Consider the following 19,411-nt stretch of genomic DNA (forward strand, 5'->3'; position numbering starts at 1 on the left):
ATCACAAACTCCAAACATAAGAAGTAGAGCCCACCTCTCCCTTTAAAGACACACTTGGGATGGACAAAACTCGAAAGCCCAACGCAAACCTCAAAAAATTATTAAAAAAACCGAAACGGATCGGGTTCATATGCAAAACGAGTTCAAAAAGCCCAAAGTTCGGTTTCTTGTGGATTGTAGTGGTCGGGTTCGGTTTTGGATTTGCCAACCATGGGTAACCGAACAAACCCATGTTTAATATTTTATTTTTATTTTTTATTACTAATAATATCTATATGACGTGTTTGTATAACATTCACACAGATTCACTTTATTTTCTCTCTCATTCACACTTTGTTATCCCCAAACCCTAGCAGCAGCCGCTGTGCACTCATCCCTTCTCTGTTTTCTCTTTCAAGTTCAAGTCCCAAACTTTCTCTTCTAATTTCTTCTACTCTCATTTTTTGTTTGTGAATTCTTCTTGTTCCTCTCCAACAATTTTTTTTCTACTCTATGTCTCTCAAAACAACTCTATATATTTGCAGATCTAAATGTTTGTCATTGCTTTTGTTTGTTTGAATTTTTTACAGATCCGGATTTTTTAGTTTTTGATATGTTATTCTATTTTTCTAGAGAAGATTGGTTACTTTGTTTGATTTTTTTCTTTCTCATCTTTCTTCTTATTCATGACCCGTACAGACCAAACCGAATGATTCGATGAACCCGAAAAACCGCAGCCCGAAAAACCGAAATAAAATATCGGTCGATATGGACCTTGTAATAACACACGTGGTTTGGGTCGGATGGACATTTTGGGCCCACCCTGACCCATTGTCCACCCCTACAAACCACTACCAGTCTCCTTCATTATTCATTATTCATTTCCAAAGTTAGAAAACAACCTTTTACTCTTCTCTCTCACGCAAAAGCTTCAGCAACAACAACAAAATCATTTTACTCCATTTTGGAAGCTTTGAGCCTTGCGTGTGTCTCTACACACATGTTCTTCCATCTTAATCAATCTCCCAAAGAAGAAGCTTCACTCATCTCTTCCCTTGCAGCCATATCCAACAAATTTCCAAACTCTCACAAATAACCTATTTCTAGTCATGCATGTTTGAGATTGTTCTTTAGATTCAAGATTTGAAGTGATGTAATCTAAGTCCTAGCCACTGCATGTGTAGACCCCTCTTGGATTGAGATGTTTGTTCAAAAATCTAAGGTAAGATCAATAACTCCAATTTCATTCCTTTCCTTTCCAATGAAGCCTAAACTCATTCTTAAGTTTATGCTCATTTGGGTTATTTGCATGTGATCACCTTTTAAGAGTTAGAGAGAAGAATTAGCACTGAATAAGTATGTTAGAGCAGAAGAACATGGGCACAAGATGGAAGCTTGAAGTTTTGATTGTGGATTTTTGAAGAAATTTGGGTTAAACCCGTATTCAAGGACAGACCTTCCCTAAAAAGGTAATTGTTCTCTCTTTGTAACTCCGAATGATATGTTGTTTGTTTATGTGTATAGCTAACTCAAATATGGTCGTTATGATATCAGTTTTATAATTTTTGGACGAGGGATGAGGTTGGTAGCCATTTTTGAAGTTGGAAGTCAGTAGAAGGAATTGTGCAGAAAATCTGATTTTTTTTTTGTTTTTATGGGCTACGGGTTTGCATTTTGAGCGGCTCAAACGGATGATTATAAGCGTGTGAAACAGTTCGGAATTGCTATCAATTCAGGTGGGTTCCCTTAAGTTCAATTTCACCTTAATAGAGTAGTTCATAGTTTTCCCCAAATATTAAACTATGCATGACAACTTAAGTTTGGTTATGTTTAGGATTAAATTAGAATAACTCATTAACTGATTAATTAACCACTTAAATAAGCCCTGCATGTTGAATTGACTGTAATATGTGGAATTTAGTACGAAGTATAATTATATAAGCTGAATTGGACATAAACACTATGTTGAGTTATGCAGGATTCCGTGGTTGAATCGGCTCAACCAGAGCTTGCATTGATCCATAAGTTTCCTTGTGAAGCAAAAATGTGTCTTATGCGCCTCATGAGCCGGTTCATGCCTTGAATGAGCCTGTGCATAAGCGCATAATGTATTTTATTAAAATCTGGGAAATGTTGCATCGGTACAAACGTTGTGTGAACCGGCTTAAGCATGTCCTGGGTGAGTTTGAATTTCTACAAGGCAAACTTGTGTCGATGCATATAAGTCAAATATCTTGCTTTCTTAAAAACTGGATTATATGCATCGGTACATAGAACCCTTGAACCGGTGCAAACAAAATAATTTACTAAAAACCTTTTGGCTTATATATAGGAGGTATAATAACCGTTTTATTTCAACTGAAAATCCTCCATTATGAACATTATTTTATAAAAACTATAAGTGACTAGAATTCCACGATTACGGACTTTCGTACATGTATTAAAATCAGTTAGACAATTGAATCAGGATATTCAGGATTGTTAGAAATACCCTCGAGAAGGTTTTCTTTTCTTTGTGCAGGATAACCATTCAAGATTATGAACATTAGTTACCATGTCATGAGAATCATTTCAGAATCCGAGAAATTTAATAAGAACTGCAAGCTGAGGTGGAACCCGACGTATATTATTATCGGTAGTACGAGGACTAGGCACTCCGGGACCCGCTTGCCTCGAAGTGACCCTATGCGGATAATATTGACAAGATAATAATAAGCGGTACACCTTTACTGCTTTATATTATTATGTTATGAATTATGTCAAGATTAGTACTATTAGAAGTTCAGGATCAGGTTATGTTAGAAACTATTAGTTTTAGTTCCCCTGGTGTAGTCACCAGTAGTTGGGTAGTAGGAACTCACTGAGGCTTAGTAGTGTCATCCCACGCCCTTCAATTTTTTTTAGGTAAATAGGTTAACCTGAGCAAGGACCAGACAGGAACCGATGATCGACGTTGCGCTTGGATTATCGGATTAGAAGACTTTCGTTAAGCTGTTAAGTTGGGATACAATTTGTTAAGTTGTTAAGTTGAGATACAATTCTCTTTCGTTTGTATTGTACTGGATTTTCACATTGTTCTTGTGATATCTTGTAAATTCAATAAATTATTTTTGAATTTTAAGGTGCTCGGATTTCAATTATTAAATATTCTAGTCAATTTAGTTGGGGTTTCACATCAGGAGGCATTAAGACGCTTCCCTGGAATTGAAAATGTCTTCTCCAAGCTTTTTGTTTTTGTTGAAGAGGTCAAAATGGAATACAATCAGTCGAAACCCATATATAGCAATGGAGTCAACCACCAACAATGAAAATTTGAGACTAAAGTTACATTTGTCGAGTTCAATCACCAATAAGAAAATAATTTGACCTTATCTAGCATTTGGTGCAAAGAAGAAGCTGTGTTCCAGACACAAGCGAGCCAAATAAGCTGCATAAAGGACCGCCATGCTCGCTGACCACCTACTGGCTGAGTGAAAGAAATAAATAATGCGTCGATTCAACATCGCTGCATCCAGATACACAATAGCAAACGTCGGCTGAAATGATTCCTCAAGTAACCAAGTTTTTCTTCGTTGGAAACCTATCCCTCAAAAGTCTGCATGCAAGAATCGAAACCTTAAAGGAACCTGTCTGTGCCATATAAGACCGTGACCGTCATCTAAATTGACCATATCCTAAGAAATCAATAACTGATACGCGCCACGAACAGAGTAATCGTGATTAGGGTCTGGCACCCACTGCCACCTGTCTGAAATATGATCCTACAAAGAGATAGTAGGTAGTAAGGCCTGACACTATCCTAACTTCTCCTCCTCCCACAACTGCCTCCTCCAAACCCACGTTTGACTACCAGCCCCCTACCCTAACAAAGACATCTCTGCTACTAAAGCTGCTTTATTCTCCGCTAAGTCAAACATGCCTAAAACTCACCCACAAAAAACTATCCCCTAGCCATGGATCAGTCCAAAACAAGGTATCAGACCCATCCCCAACCTTCTTCGAAACACTCTCTTGAAACAACCCTACACCATCAGCACCCTCCAAGATTCTCACAATCTCCCTCCACCACGCAGACCCTCTCCTCTCTCCATCTTTCACTCTTTCTCTCTCGACCCAATACCTAGCTGCCAGCACTCGGAACCCATTTTCCGAAAAGAGCTAAGTTAAACTCCCTCAATTGTCTAACCTCTAACCCTACATACTCCTTACGTAAACAAATAGTTTTCCAACTGATCCAAGGGATTTTCCTACGATCCTCACTCCCCCCCCCCCAAGAAAATATTAATCAGAAAAGATTCAATAGAAGAGATTATACTTGAGGGATCCTTGAAGAAGGAAAGAGCATAGACAAGTAGAGAGGTTAAGACATACTTGAGTAAGATCAGACGACCGCCAAAAAAAGGGAAGCGACTCTTCCATCCATATGACATGTTCTTTATATGAGCTATCATCGGTTCCCAAAAAGCCAAACGACGCGGATCACCACCAATAGAAACCTAGATAAAGGAAAGACACATTTCCCACTCTACAGCACAGAGCCTATGCGGCCTCATGTAACTAGGAATCAGGGATATTAACCCTTACCTGCAAACTCTTGTTGAAATTAACCTTCAAAATCAACATAGACTCGAACACCACCAAGACGGCTTAAAGCGCATGGACATTCACCCAGGTTTTAGACCCGACCAGCAGCGTATCATCGGCAAACTGAAGGTGTGAGACCGAAACCCGAAACATGATTTTGTTCTCCAACATTATACCCCGTAAACAAATTACTCTCAACCATAGCATGCATCATCACATTCAAACCTTCGGCTGTTAGAAGAAAAAGAAAATGAGAAAGTGGATCCCCTTGTCTTAAACCCCTCTCAAGAGGGAACTCATCAGTGGGACTACCGTTAACCAAGATTGACGTTGTCGTCGTGCTAACACATTCTCTAATCCATTTTCGCCACAACGTCGAAAAAGACATATGTCCCATAACATTATCCAGATAGCCCAGTCCATCGAATCATAGGATTTCTCGAAATCCACCTTTAATAACAACAATTCCTTGTTATACCTACGCGCCTCATCAACCACCTCATTCGCAATGAGGATTCCATCGAGGATTTGCACATCCTTTACGAATGCACTTTGCGACTCAAAAATGACACTACCAATACTGGATGGAAAATTGAAGGTGTAAAACGAGACTTGGCTGATATATGTGATACGTACTATTCACATAAAACCGTTGGAACGAAGAATTTGCGATCTGTCAATGAAGTGGTGAATCACTTACTTCCTGAAAGATACCCCAAGTTACATTGCAAGAAGGGAAAATTAAAGGGCAATGAAGTTAAGGATGAAAACAGTAATCTTGAATCGAGGGGAAAAAGGAAGAGAAGAAGGAGAAAATAATGTTAAAGAAGTCTCAAGAAAAAGAAAGAATAATGTTTTTGTAATCGGTTCTTCTTCTTCTTCTCTAAAGACCGAGGATACGTCAATAATTCTAAGAGAAGTCTCAGTTGAATCATTAGAAGTTAAAGAAGTCTCAAGAAAACGAAAGAATAGTGTTTTTCTTGGTTCTTAAAAGAACGAGGAGAAGTCAATAATTCTAAGAGAAGTCTTAGCTGAATCATCAGAAGTACAAATTGTCATTCCTTCTAATGATGAAAGATTGGAAGACATGTTAAACAATTGTGTTGATGATAATGATAAATGCATAGTAGTTGTGGACAACAAAATGGACGAAGATTTGGATGAAATTATAGAAGAATTTCCTGAATATGCATAGTGTTTAGAAATAAACTGGAAAACTAGAGCAAATAAGCACCGGAGTGGATCAAAATTTAGTGTTGTTGTTAACCAACAAATAATGAATACATTTATTCATTTAGAATTTCTTGGAAGATCATGATCTGGTCTAGTTCTTTCTTCTATTTTTTTTTTTATCGGTTGTAGTTCTATAAATTTAATGATTGAAATTTCATTGTGCTTTTAAATTTTAAAAAAAATTGTGAAACTTTTAAGGTTGAATGCTTTTTATTGTAAAACTTTGTTTGGTCGGATAGTCATTGAACAAGAAAAGGTTGAAGTAGTTGATTAAAATAGATTCTATTTTAATCAATTAATTCCACATTTTCTTGTTCAATGACTATCCGACCAAACATAGTTTTCCAATAAAAACCATTCAACCTTAAAAGTTTCACAATTTTTTTAAAAAAATTTAAAAGCACGATGAAATTTCATTCATTAAATTTATAGAACTACAACCGATCAAAAAAACAAAAAAAAAACAGAAGAAACAACTACAATTGATCATGATCTTCCAAGAAATTCTAAATGAATAAATGTATTCATTATTTGTTGGTTAACAACAACACTAAATTTAGATCCACCGTAGTCCTTATTTGCTCTAGTTTTCCAGTTTGTTTCTCAACACTATGTTTATTGTAATTGTTCTCCTTCTCGGTCTTTTGAGAAAACTAGTTAAAGAACTGGTTTGCTAAATCATCATATTCAGGAAATTCTTCTATAATTTCATCCAAACTTTGGTCCATTTTGTTGTGCACAGCTACTATGCATTTATCATTATCATCAGCACAATTGTATAACATGTCTTCCAATCTTTGATCATCAGAAGGAATGACAATTTGTACTTCTGATGATTCAGCTGAGACTTCTCTTAGAATTGTTTACTTCTCCTCGTTCTTTTGATAAGAAGAGGAACCAAGAAACACTGTTCTTTCGTTTTCTTGAGACTTCTTTAACTTCTAATGATTCAAGTGAGACTTCTCTTAAAATTATTGACTTCTTCTCAGTCTTTTGAGAAGAAGAACCGATTAGAAAAATACAATTCTTTCTTTTTCTTGAGACTTCTTTAACATTATTTTCTCTTTTTCTTCTCTTCCTTTTTCCCCTCGATTCAAGATTACTGTTTTCATCCTTAACTTCATTGCCCTTTATTTTTCCCTTCTTGCAATGTAACTTGGGGTATCCTTCATGTAGTAAGTGATTCACCACTTCATTGATAGATCACAATTTCTTTGTTCCAAGGGCTTTATGCGAATAGTACGTATCACATATATCAGACAAGTCTCGTTTTACACCTTCAATTTTCCATCCAGTAAGCTTAGAGAAGACATTTTCAATTCTAGGGAAGCGTCTTAACGCCTCATGATCACCACGAAAATCAAAAGAAATTGTTTAACTCAATAATTGAAATAAAAATACTAAAATGATGCAATTGAATTATATATAAATGGATGGCCATTTCAGCAACTTCGCCACCATCTTTCGGACTTGCAGCACAAGCAAGCAGAAAATAGAAGATCAAGTAGAACAAGAAGCATGCCAGCAAGGCTACAAGAATGTGAGATAACTCCAGATGATGGAGTTACAAATGAAGCTGACCTTGTTCATTTGATCTTTCTAGTTGATGTTGAACTAGTGAATGTGATTGAAGCATTGAAAAATCCAAAATGGACTAGTGCCATGGAGGAAGAGCTGGAATCCATAGAGAAAAATGGAACTTAGTCTTTACCTGATTTACCACCAAATAAGAAGGCTGTTGTTGTGAAGTGGGTGTACAAAACCAAAATGAGTACTCAAGGTGAAATAACAAGGCATAAAGCCAGATTAGTGGCAAATGGTTTTCTTCAAAAGGAAGGCATTGACTATGATGAAGTGTATGTGTAACGATCCGAATTTTTAAAAATTAAATAACTAAAAAGAAAGACTTTATTTCCTTAAAAAGTATGACTAAATTTTTATTCTATAAAGTAGAATAACTATCAGAGTTTACAAGTAATATAACATTATAGACTCTAGGACTCCTCCCAAGTATCACAATCAGAGCGGGCTTCTCGAACTCGAAAAACTCGACAACCTGTAAATATTGCGATTTCACAATCGCAGGGCCAAGCCGGACAACACAACAACAAATGGGTGAGAATATATTCATACAAGATAGTGGTATATTAACACAACAAGAATAGGGAATAAGAAAACATAAACACATAAAAGAGTTGAGGCACTCCTGGACCAAAACACAATTTAGCATATATGAGGACACCGACTAAATAGACAAGCGCGTCAGTTAGCAAATAGCTAATTAAAAACACAACAAGACTCGGCATTCAAATTCATGGCATCCCAATGTCATTAAAAATGTTAGCTCAACTTAATTCCCAACATCATTAAAACTGTTTCTCAACGTAATTCCCAACATTGTTTCTCAACGTAATTCCCAACATCGTTTCCCAACGTAATTTCATCACCGATTAATTCGTCATCGATTAAGCTCATCGCCGATTAAACTCAACACCAAATAATATCAATTTTATAGTACTCAACACAATTCTCAATAATAGACTGAAACGAGACACTAGTAAACTGCCTTATATATTTATAGTTGTTTTCTCTATATGATATACCACCGATAGAAATTGGCAAAATCCATTTAAATTCAAGTTTGACAGTATATGCACTAACATATAATTAACTTATATAAGTTCACAACAATAAAAATATGTGTATAAGCCGAATCATGAAGATAGAAATTAATATATGATAAAATCACCATATACACCATAGTTAATTAATTAATTTGCAATTTATACCACACTCCTTACAAGATCGAAAACACCAGAAGGCAGTACGTAACACAACAAAATATGAATTTTAAAAACAAATTATAATCAAAGCGCACAAAATATGGAAAAGCGAAGGAGGGCAAGGTCCCCTCGACTACTCTCATGGTTAACACTAGCCCTATACGTGAACTCACTCACCCACTTACCTTAGATTTTTGCAGAATTTCTTTAAACTCAACGAATGCCCTTGCTTACTTGCTCTCTTTTCGCTTCACTGCTCTATTATGAATATTTTTAGTTAACCCAATTTGTGTCTCAAGTCTCTCTATTTATAAGGGAATGTCTTCTATCACTAGTAGAAAAAAGCTATTTTACATCTGGCGAAAACCACTTTTTACATCTGAACAATTTCAGATGTAGGCGCACGAGACTTAGTAAGTATACACGTTTTACATCTGGCGTAGTCAGATGTAAAAAAACACTTTTTACCTCTGACCAAGGCGAAATTCAAATATTATTTTTTTAAAATTAAATTGGACTTTTTACATCTGACCAAGTCTACCTGATGTGAAATCTTAACTTTATTTTTTTTCTTTTTTTGAAAAACCTGCGTTTTTTTTTTTATATATACTTTAAATCTTTTTTTTTATTAAAAAAATCTAACCCACAATGCCAACAATATAACATAACTTGCATCAAGAACATAATACTAAAATTCAACATCCATAGCCAAATTCAAATTCAACATTCAACATTCAACATATATATAGTAATAATGTCATTAAAGTACAACCACATTGTAATCCAAAATACAAAACATCATAATAATTAATACTAATCCATCCAAAATACAAATTAAAACATCATCATAACTAGTCCATTGTAACTTCACACAAACCTAGCTAGCTCCTAATCTTTCTCGTCGGCATCATCATAATCTACCTCGGGATTATATAGTTGAAGAAAACAAGTTGCCCAGCGGTCTCGCAAATCATACAACTCCTCCTCTGTTAATGCCGTGGGATCATTGAACACCTACAATATGTAAATAACATAATTCATATGTAAACTACAACATGTTATGAACCAGCAAGCACGCACGCAGGATTAATCAAGAATTTAGGTGCTTCAAGCGCACTGATTTGATCAAAGCCATAGCCAATTGTTTGCCAATGCAAACTATAAGAACTAACTGTCAAGTAGTTTCTATAGAAATAGATTCAGCTACACACTATCCACAGCTTCTGCTTAGCAATGGAAGTATCTTCAAGCAAAGGTATGTCCTAAGAGTCCTCATATTTAGCTACACACTCTTTCTAGAGATGGTAATCACCGATTTTATAGTTAAGTCCAATTCAAAATTTTAAGTCATAACTCTCAGACACATCTGAGTCGTCCGACCAACTTTACCAAACAGCAGCAAAAAAAACAAGCACAGCAGCAAGCTTGTTTACTGGTTTGTAACAAGGCTCATGCACAGCAGCAAAAAAAATAAGCACAGCAGCAAAAAAAACAAGCACATGTGCCTATATACAAATGTCTATATAATTGACATCAGGTAGACTATATATCATCATTCATTCACTACTAAGTATACAACAATATGCACGTACAGCAACCTATATATCATCATTCATTCACTACTACATATGCACGATAAAGAAAAATACGATACCTCCATATTCTTTGTAATACTAGCAGAGACAATGTCAATCATATTCTTCATTACATAATATCCACAGTCATTGCTGTTAGGCTGTACTCTTGTCTACATATAAATGACATTTAGTTAATACATGTTAATACATATATATATATGCCAAAAAAAAAATACGAATCAATCATTATGTGTTATTAACGTAAATAAATATTAAAATTTACGCCACACTTACTTTGGGAAAAATCCATGAAGTCTTCTTTCTATTACCAAATGTTGCTAATTGATGAACTTTAAAAGCACTACAAAAATTTAAAAATCAACAATGCTTTAATAGGCAGTAAGTGGATAAACAAAGGCAAACTAAATAACGTAATAACTTACTTTGTAAAAACACTCTTCGCTGCTTCAGGTATCTTATGGTGTAATGAACAAAGGCAAACTATTACATTGTCCTTAGGACACATAATTATTAATTGCCAATGCCCGCTGTACACATGAAAGAACAATTATTAGTGATTATGCTATCAAAATAAATAAGAAAATACATGTAGCTTATCAATGACATAAGCTATACATATATATATATATATACTTACTCCCAAAGATGTGGTGCTAAGTAGCACACTTTGTTTAGATCACGCAACTGATTTTGTATGTATTGTTTAACCGCCTTTTGAAATGAGACTGGCTTTGATGCAAAACTCAATTGACATGGGTCCAAAAATGCAAATAAATCTGAGTTTTTTGTGTCTAAGGAAAGACGATGCATATACCTGAATAGTAAAGAGAGGAAAAACATAAGACTTTTACATAAGACGATGCATATACCTGAATAGCAGTAACAAAAATGTACTTACGTGCACCAAAGCTGTAGAATTGAATAGTCAAGCCATCTATCACCCACCAATAAGTCTTTCATATACTTTGGCGACATCTTAAAATTGGTGACAAACTTATCATGTTCTAATTGTATGGGCAAATATGTTTTCCTTTTCACAATCATGCATAACAATTTTTGAACCGAGTCTGTGTCATTATCTAAGTCCTCCTTCATGTTTGCTGGTGCAACAGAGCAACTAGCTTTCATACTGTCAAAGTTCCCTGCAATATCTATTGGAGAACAATTGTCAACCTGTTGCTTTGTTGGGGAGGCGTTTTGAGAGAAACCGGCAGACTTAAGTGTATCCAGCATTGCCTTTTGCATCATTTGACGCTCTACAGCCATCTTCTCTTCAAATTCAGCTCTAATTTTTGTTTCTAGTTGTGAGAGCTGCTCGGTGACATCCGTATATGGTGATGAACGTAAAGCCCTTCCAAAATAATTGGTAATTGTAGCACCTCGTCCAACACCACGAACTTGGCCACCATGCTCAGCTGTTCCAAGGGCAGCTGTAAGAATATCATCACGTCCCATTGGAACAAAGCTGCCCTTTTCCGTCTCTTCAACTAGAGAATCCTACAAAATGCAAAAAATGCACTTTGAAAGTAATTACAAATAAACATTCAGATGGCTTGACTATGCGTGTAAATATCAAAAGTTTACTTACAATTTTGTCGGCAACAACTTTTGTAGTCGTTGATGTGTACGAACCATCTGGTTTTTGTCGTGCCCTCTTCCAGCCCTCATAACGTGGGGGTGGAGATGGAGTACGATCACCGCTGTCTCTCGACCTCTTTTCAGCCATCATAGTCTCCATAAGCAAATCATACCCTCCACGCGATAATCTATGTGGGTGGACATTGTTGGCCACTTTTTCTTTACCCTTTTGACTTTTTTCCTATTATAATGTCAATTCATTACTATTAGCAATCTGATTGTAATAACCACCAAACAATATGTAATATTTTCCCCAAATTGAAAACTACGACAGCAAGCACGCAGATTGCAGATCATATTTTTACTAAATTACAGCAAGCACACAGATTGCAGGCAGATTGCAGGCAGACAGATTATAGAAAGCACGCAGATTATATTTTTACTAAATATATTACTAAGAACATTACTACTAACCTTAAATTCAGGGGTATGCCGGGACGCCAAAAACTGTTTCCATATACCTTCTTTAATAAAAGAATACCTCACATATGGAGGTTCACGATCTTCTTTGGGGTTTGAAACATATTCTCTCGTGAGTTGCGTCTTAAAACCTCTCCATCTGTCTCCCGCATAAGATAACAATGCATTCCTCAAAGGATCTTTATCCGGATCTTTATGAATTACTGGTACAACAAAATAACTCTACATATATACATTAAAATTTTGTTAGTTTTTTTTTCCACATAATAACAAAACTACCAGATCAGCAGGGAACCCGAAATGAAGGCAAATACATATCACTTGATACAAAAATTAAAGGATAAATGATAAGTTTAAAATACCTGAAGATCACTCAACATTTTGTCTTTTTCATTTATGTCTACGTCCTTCCACTCATCTTTCAAAATACTACAACTACTTCGAGCAAGATATGACAAATAACTCTTGAATGTTTTTGCATGAGCACCGGTAGGATTCCATGTTTTTGGATCAAATGTGACAGATAGGAGTTGACCCGATTGATGAACTTTGGTAAGTTTTCTCATCATAGTAGCACCTCTTCCTCTCTTTTTTTGGCTTGAAGAAGCCGTGACGGTTGAATCAGCCATGTATCTGCTTACACAAAAAGAAAACGTTGATCAGGATCAAATGAAGCTCAAAAAAATGCAAATGGCAAAAGCAAATGTGTAATTAAATCAAAATTCACAAACATACTAATTATTAATTATTACAAAAAAAAAAAACACAACTTATGAAAAAACACAAATGTATAAACTTGTTAAATCAAATACACAAACGTACTAGTCCTGCCATATCCCTTCTTGATGATCCGAACGAATAGCTTGCACGTCATCCTCTTCATTTTCTTCAACGAAGGTAGGCACATTTGTTGAGAATGGAAGAGTTTCGGAAATATCAAGAATCACATCTTGATTTTCATCACTACCTTGCACATTTTTTCCTTGTAAAACCACCGACCACCTACTGTTAGGCGAAGGATCTTTAACATAAAACACTTGTTTTGCTTGGGATGCGATGATGAAAGGTTCGTCGGTATAAGCTAACTTGCAAAGATCGACCAATGTAAATCCTAATTCATCGATTCGCACACCACTGTTAATATTAATCCACTTGCATTTAAATAGAGGCACTTTAAACATAACGTAATCAACCTCCCAAATCTCTTCAATCACCCCATAGTAGGGCGAAGATGCCATAACCGGGTTTTTATCCTTGGAACTAGAGAAATGCATGGACTCAGCCACAACCATAACCCCACTATTTTGCATGGTACTACGATCATCCTTTAGTTTTGTATAAAAGGAGGTTCTATTTATATCAAATGCACTCCAAGTTATTATGTTACGTTTAGGCTCATAGGACAACCACTTTATTGTATTAGAATCACTACCATCATAAGCAACCTTTTCTTTGAACCACTCAGAAAAACTCTTATTATGTTCTATTAACAATCCTTTTTCATTCATTCTTAGGTACTTTATCTTTAAGATGTTTTTGTGATCAGATAAGTAAGGTTCAACCTCATCCGTGTTATTCAATATATACAAATGTGCCTGAAGAATTACCTGAGCACTCATGCTCTTGACATTTAAACCTTGTATACCCCTACCTCCACATCTTCCATCGTGACGAGACTTAGGAACCCCTATAGCATCCGCTTCTAACAAATAGTTTGAACAAAACTCAATAGCTTCTTCTGCAATGTACCTCTCAACGATCGATGCTTCCGGACGGTGCGGGTTTTTTGTATACCCTTTTAGGATCTTCATATATCGCTCAATTGGATACATCCACCTTAAATAAATGGGTCCGCACAATCTAATCTCTCGTACTAGATGAACAATTAAGTGAACCATAATGTCAAAAAATGAAGGAGGGAAATACATCTCCAATTGACACAAGATAACTGCAGCCTCATTTTCCAACTCGTTTAACTTCAATGGATCAATGGCTTTACAACATATTGCATTGAAGAATAAGCACAACCTACTTATAGTTTTCCTAACATTGTCAGGCAATATCCCACGAATAGCCACGGGTAGGAGTTGTTGCATCAACACATGACAATCATGAGACTTTCATTGATACAAGCTTCTTGACATTTGATGAGTAACCATGCGGCACTTTGATACTTTGTAAACACTCACAAAAACTTGTTTTCTCTTTTTTAGACAAAGTGTAACATGCTGGTGGCAAATATGTCTTGTTATTTATTTGTTGTGGTAATAGCTCTTTTCGTATACCCATCAAATCCATATCAAGACGAGCATTTATACCATCCTTTGTCTTGCCTGCAATGTTGAGAAGTGTTCCGATTACACTATCACATACATTTTTCTCCACGTGCATCACATCAATACAATGTCTTACATCAAGACTGGACCAATATGGAAGATCAAAGAACACCGACCTCTTTTTCCATGCAATTTTCACATCAGGCTTTTTTTCCACATCAGACTTTTTTTTGCCCTTTCCAACGTCCTTTGCAACGTCCTTTCCAAAGACAACATTAATATCACGTTGTAGTTCATAAACTTGCTCTCCAGTTAAGGGCTCCGGAGCAACACCATCCTCCGGGTGATCATTGAAAGCTTTTCGCAATCTACGATATGGATGATAACGGTTTAGAAATCTCTGATGCCCAAGATACACAGTCTTCTTTCCCTTTTTCAATTGCTTGAAATTTGTGTCTTTTGAACATATAGGACACGCTAGGTGCCCTTTAACGCTATACCCTGACAAATTGCCATATGTCGGAAAGTCGTTGATGGTGCAAAACAACATTGCACGCATATTGAATGTTCTCCAGAATACGCATCAAAAACATCAACTCCTTCCTCCCACAACACTCTTAAATCATCAATTAGGGGACTTAGATAAACATCTATGTCATTTCCGGGTTGTCTTGGGCCTGAAATCATCATCGATAACATAATATATTTACGCTTCATGCACAACCAAGGAGATAGGTTGTAAATCATGAGCAGAACAGGCCATGAACTATGGTTAGTACTTTGATTGCCAAACGGATTCATTCCATCAGTAGCAAGTCCAAGTCTAAGGTTTCTCGACTCCTTGCCAAAATTTGGAAACAAAGAATCGATTTTCTTCCATTGCAAAGAATCAGCTACATGGCGAATTTGTCCATCACATTTTCTCTCTTCTACATGCCATCTAAGATTCTTTGCGTCATTTGCATTAGCAAACAATCTCTTGAACCTTGGAATTATTGGTAGGTACCATACAACTTTCGCGGGAGAACCCTTTTTCGTCACCACATCATCACTAGAATCACCATCTTTCTTTTTGTAGCGTGACGCCATGCACTTCGGACAATGATCAGAGTTTACAAACTCTTTTCTGTATAATATGCAATCATTAGGACATGCATGTATCCTTTCATACTCCAAACCCATCGGACACAATACTTTCTTCGCCTCGTAACACCGGTTTGGTATTACGTTACCTTCAGGAAGCATTTGTGTCAACAATTCAAGCAATTCGCTAAAACTTTTGTCGGTCCACCCATTCTTTGCCTTCAGATTAAACAACTTTAACACCGCTGACAAACGTGTAAAATTTGTGCATCCCGGGTACAAAGGTGTATCCTTGTCGCTGCACAAAGTATCATGCACATGAGCCCTCTTAACGTTTTCGCTTTGGGACACATTTCGCTTTGTTACTTCTTCACCGTGCCATATCCATTTTGTATAATTTTGACAAATCCCATTGCAAATGAGATGACTAAAGATTTGGTCCTTATGAATTTCTTTTTTATTTCCACAAAGAACACATGGACATCGAAAATGTACATTACTTTTAGGGGGAAGATTTTTTTCGTCATTACTTTCGGGAGTCGAAAGGTTTTTTTTAGCATTACTTTCGGGAGATGGAAGATTGATTTCAGCAAATCGAAGAAATTCAATCACTCCCTGTTCAAACTCAGCACTTAATCTATTAGCTTTCATCCAACTCTGATCCATACCTATGTTGTGAAATTAAGTTAAAACATGGTAACACCAATTAAAGTATTGGTTTCGTACCCGATGGGAAACCAATCACTTAAATGAATCACTTAAACTTTACCACTAAACTTTAACACAAACACAAAGAATAAGAGCTAAAACCAAATCAGGTAACAGTTCAGTAGAAACAAAATAAACCACAAACACAAAGAAACAGTTCAGTAGAAACAAAATCAAGTAACAAACCACAAAGAGCTAAGAGCTAAAACCAAGTAACAAACCACAAACACAAAGAAATCTGGTAACACAAAGAAAATCAATTGAACAGATTCTTCTCTAGTTGTTTCCAAGTTGTTAGATGTGAATACTTTGAGTTCATTATGATTTGCTATTTTCAGATGCAATGGAAGTTCTTATAATTCGCTGATTTCAGCTTTTGTCAGAAATAATGTATCAGATTTTAAAGTCTCTTTGGTTTTACTACAATGTGTCAATACACATAACTTTGACTGATCTCCTTTGATTGGATTGTTCTTATTCTTCTATATATAAAAAATGGTTCAGTTTAGTTTACCATGTATCTTTTAAATTTACAGCTTGTTATGTAATGAATAGTGATTATGTTTAAGCTCAAGATAGTAGTTGCTCAATGCTCAGCCATATATAAACTTGTTATATGTTTGACAGTGAGATAAGATCTATAATCAAACCAGTTCTCTATGTTCACATTTCTTTCTCTTCTCCACACTTAACTCACTCACTTTCACTGTTTCCATTTCAGTGTTCCACTTACCAAGACATGTGTTCCTTTCTTCAATTTTCTCGATTAAATCTGCGTCTCATGTTTACCGTTCCATTTTTAATCACTTAAACTTTACCACTAAACTTTAACACAAACACAAAGAATAAGAGCTAAACTTTACCACTAAACTTTAACACAAACACAAAGAATAAGAGCTAAAACCAAATCACGTAACAGTTCAGTAGAAACAAAATAAACCACAAACACAAAGAAACAGTTCAGTAGAAACAAAATCAAGTAACAAACCACAAAGAGCTAAGAGCTAAAACCTTCGATTCGTGAGAAACAAGAGTACGTACCTGAATCGATGTGAAAGAGAAAGACAAGCTTCAATTCGTGAGAGTAGAGGCCGGAGAAAGGAGGACAACCTTCGATTCGTGAGAGTAGAGGCTGGAGAAAGAAAGACAACCTTCGATTTGGAGTTAGGGTTCGTGAGGGTAGAGGACGACTGCGCGAGTGAGAGAGAGAGAACGACTGCTGAGATAAGGCGGTGGTGGTGTGTTGATTAAAGGACGGCGCTGAGGGTTCAATCTCATCGCCGGTGGAGGACAGCGCTGATGAGGGTTTGCATCGCGAGAGAGAGGGATTGGATTGTATCGATTTCTTTTTTTTGTGTCAGTTCGTTTTTTTTGTCTTGCGAGAGAGAGAGATATACATTACCTCTATTCCAAAAATATTATTTTATTTTTTTTATTCAACCTGACTTTTTATATCTGAGCCTAAATATGGCCAGATATATATGTATTTTAGAGAATTTTCACCATAATTACAAGATTGCCACCGCGTTTAGTTATGCATCCGGTATATTGAAGTCAGATGTAAAAAGTCTTGTCTATATATTTTTTACATCTGTGGATATTGAGACCAGATGAAAAGACTACTCCATATAGCGTTTTACATCTGACATATGTTCGTCAGATGTAAAATGCTTAAGTAATATGTCATATTTCTACTAGTGTATGTTACTTTCTCTCCAAGGTAGAATATCTCTCTTGATTTGTTTCTATCATAAAACCCTAAGGGCCCGTTTGGTGCGCAGGATAGGATATACAACATAATAATGATAGGATAGGATATCAGCAAGATAATAATTATCCTCAGTTATCCTATCCTGTGTTTGGTAAAATACATACTTGCTCATACCAATATGATAAAATACATAAGATATTTAAATGACAAAATTACCCTTATAAAACAATTGTTATTTTTTAAAAATTATATTGTAATACTTTGAATTTTATAAATAAAAATATAAATAAGTAATTGATGACAGCCAATTATATGATGTTTTTAGTAATAGATTAGAGTAGTTTTTATAGTAATTAAAGACCAAAAGCAAGCAAATATCGGGAAAATTGAAGACACAAGGACCAGAAACAAGAAAAGTGGAAAAAGCAGCAAAAAATGGCAAAAATGGAATAAAGCAGCGCACCATCGTACCCACGATGAGTTTCAGCGTGACGCGATGAGAAGACGGATAAAATTGAAGAAAATCTGCTGAAAATCTTTACCATCGTGGCATGATGGCTTGTCATCGTGGCACGATGATGACTTGAAAAATAAGCAGAAAATCCTGATCAAATCTTCCATCGCACCACGACAGGATCCATCGTGGCCACGATGAGGCGAAATTACACGCCATCGTGGCCATGATGGATGCGCAGAAAAAGTTCAAACCCAGCTGTAAAACTATAAATAGAGCATTCTTCCTCCACTATTATACATTCACAAACATTCCAAAATTCAATACTTTGAATATTCACTCTAGAGTAGGAGAACTCTAAGGAGAGGCAAGGAGGCCAAGAACTCCAAGGCCAATAAGGTTATTTTCTTTCTGTCTTTGTAATTTATTTTTCCCAAGTTAGGTGGAGCCGAAAAACTCCCTTACAAATACTTGGTTGTACTATTTATATTAGTTATTTATATAAATTTAGTTATTTCTATTTTAAACTCTTTCAATTGTCTGGTATTAGTTATTTTAATCTTGATCACATTAGAATAAAATCTAAGGACCTAGTCGATATCACATAGGAAACGAAGCTAGTAATCCCGTGTGCTAAGACCTACATGAGAGCATTAAATTCAGTATCTGCGGTCTTAGTATAGTATTGAAAAAGAACGTTAATTTCTACCTTGCAGAGTATGCTTGTGGGTAGGTGACTAGTTTTAGGCAAACGTGACAACTTATAATTTAGGGGTCCCCAGGATGATGTATAACAACCCAACTCTAAATAATAATAGAGTTAAAATTGAGATTTCAACTGCAAGATAAAATTAAGAATTTATTGAGTAATTGGAAATTATTCTTTTAAGAGTACAGTGTTGGTTTGTAGTAAGTTTGTAATAAGTAATAACCCAACACTTTAT

General features: G+C 35.8%; 2 protein-coding genes and 1 long non-coding RNA gene across 4 annotated transcripts; 1 reads left to right on the forward strand and 2 right to left on the reverse strand.

The window, feature by feature from the left end:
* Positions 1-348: 348 nt before the first annotated feature.
* Positions 349-3,337, forward strand: LOC123883839. Of its 2 annotated transcripts, XR_006800475.1 has the most exons (4): positions 820-1,201; positions 1,307-1,448; positions 1,534-1,715; positions 2,501-3,240. It is a non-coding gene; the product is annotated as an uncharacterized LOC123883839 (long non-coding RNA). The 2 variants fall into 2 exon arrangements; XR_006800476.1 differs by having other exon boundaries at positions 349-1,201; positions 1,534-3,337.
* A 9,393-nt stretch (positions 3,338-12,730) lies between these two features.
* Positions 12,731-13,499, reverse strand: LOC123883840. The gene is made up of 2 exons (XM_045932781.1): positions 13,058-13,499; positions 12,731-12,868 (listed from the first exon to the last, which is right to left on the reverse strand). Coding segments are annotated over exons 1-2 (417 nt in total). The 5' UTR covers positions 13,474-13,499; the 3' UTR covers positions 12,731-12,867.
* An 845-nt stretch (positions 13,500-14,344) lies between these two features.
* Positions 14,345-16,260, reverse strand: LOC123886672. The gene is made up of 2 exons (XM_045935968.1): positions 15,060-16,260; positions 14,345-15,012 (listed from the first exon to the last, which is right to left on the reverse strand). The coding sequence occupies exons 1-2, from the start codon at positions 16,258-16,260 to the stop codon at positions 14,345-14,347; spliced, it is 1,869 nt and encodes a 622-aa protein (XP_045791924.1).
* Between the last annotated feature and the right edge of the window lie 3,151 nt (positions 16,261-19,411).

This window comes from Trifolium pratense, linkage group LG5 (assembly GCF_020283565.1).
Source record: "Trifolium pratense cultivar HEN17-A07 linkage group LG5, ARS_RC_1.1, whole genome shotgun sequence".
Lineage (NCBI taxonomy): Eukaryota > Viridiplantae > Streptophyta > Magnoliopsida > Fabales > Fabaceae > Trifolium > Trifolium pratense.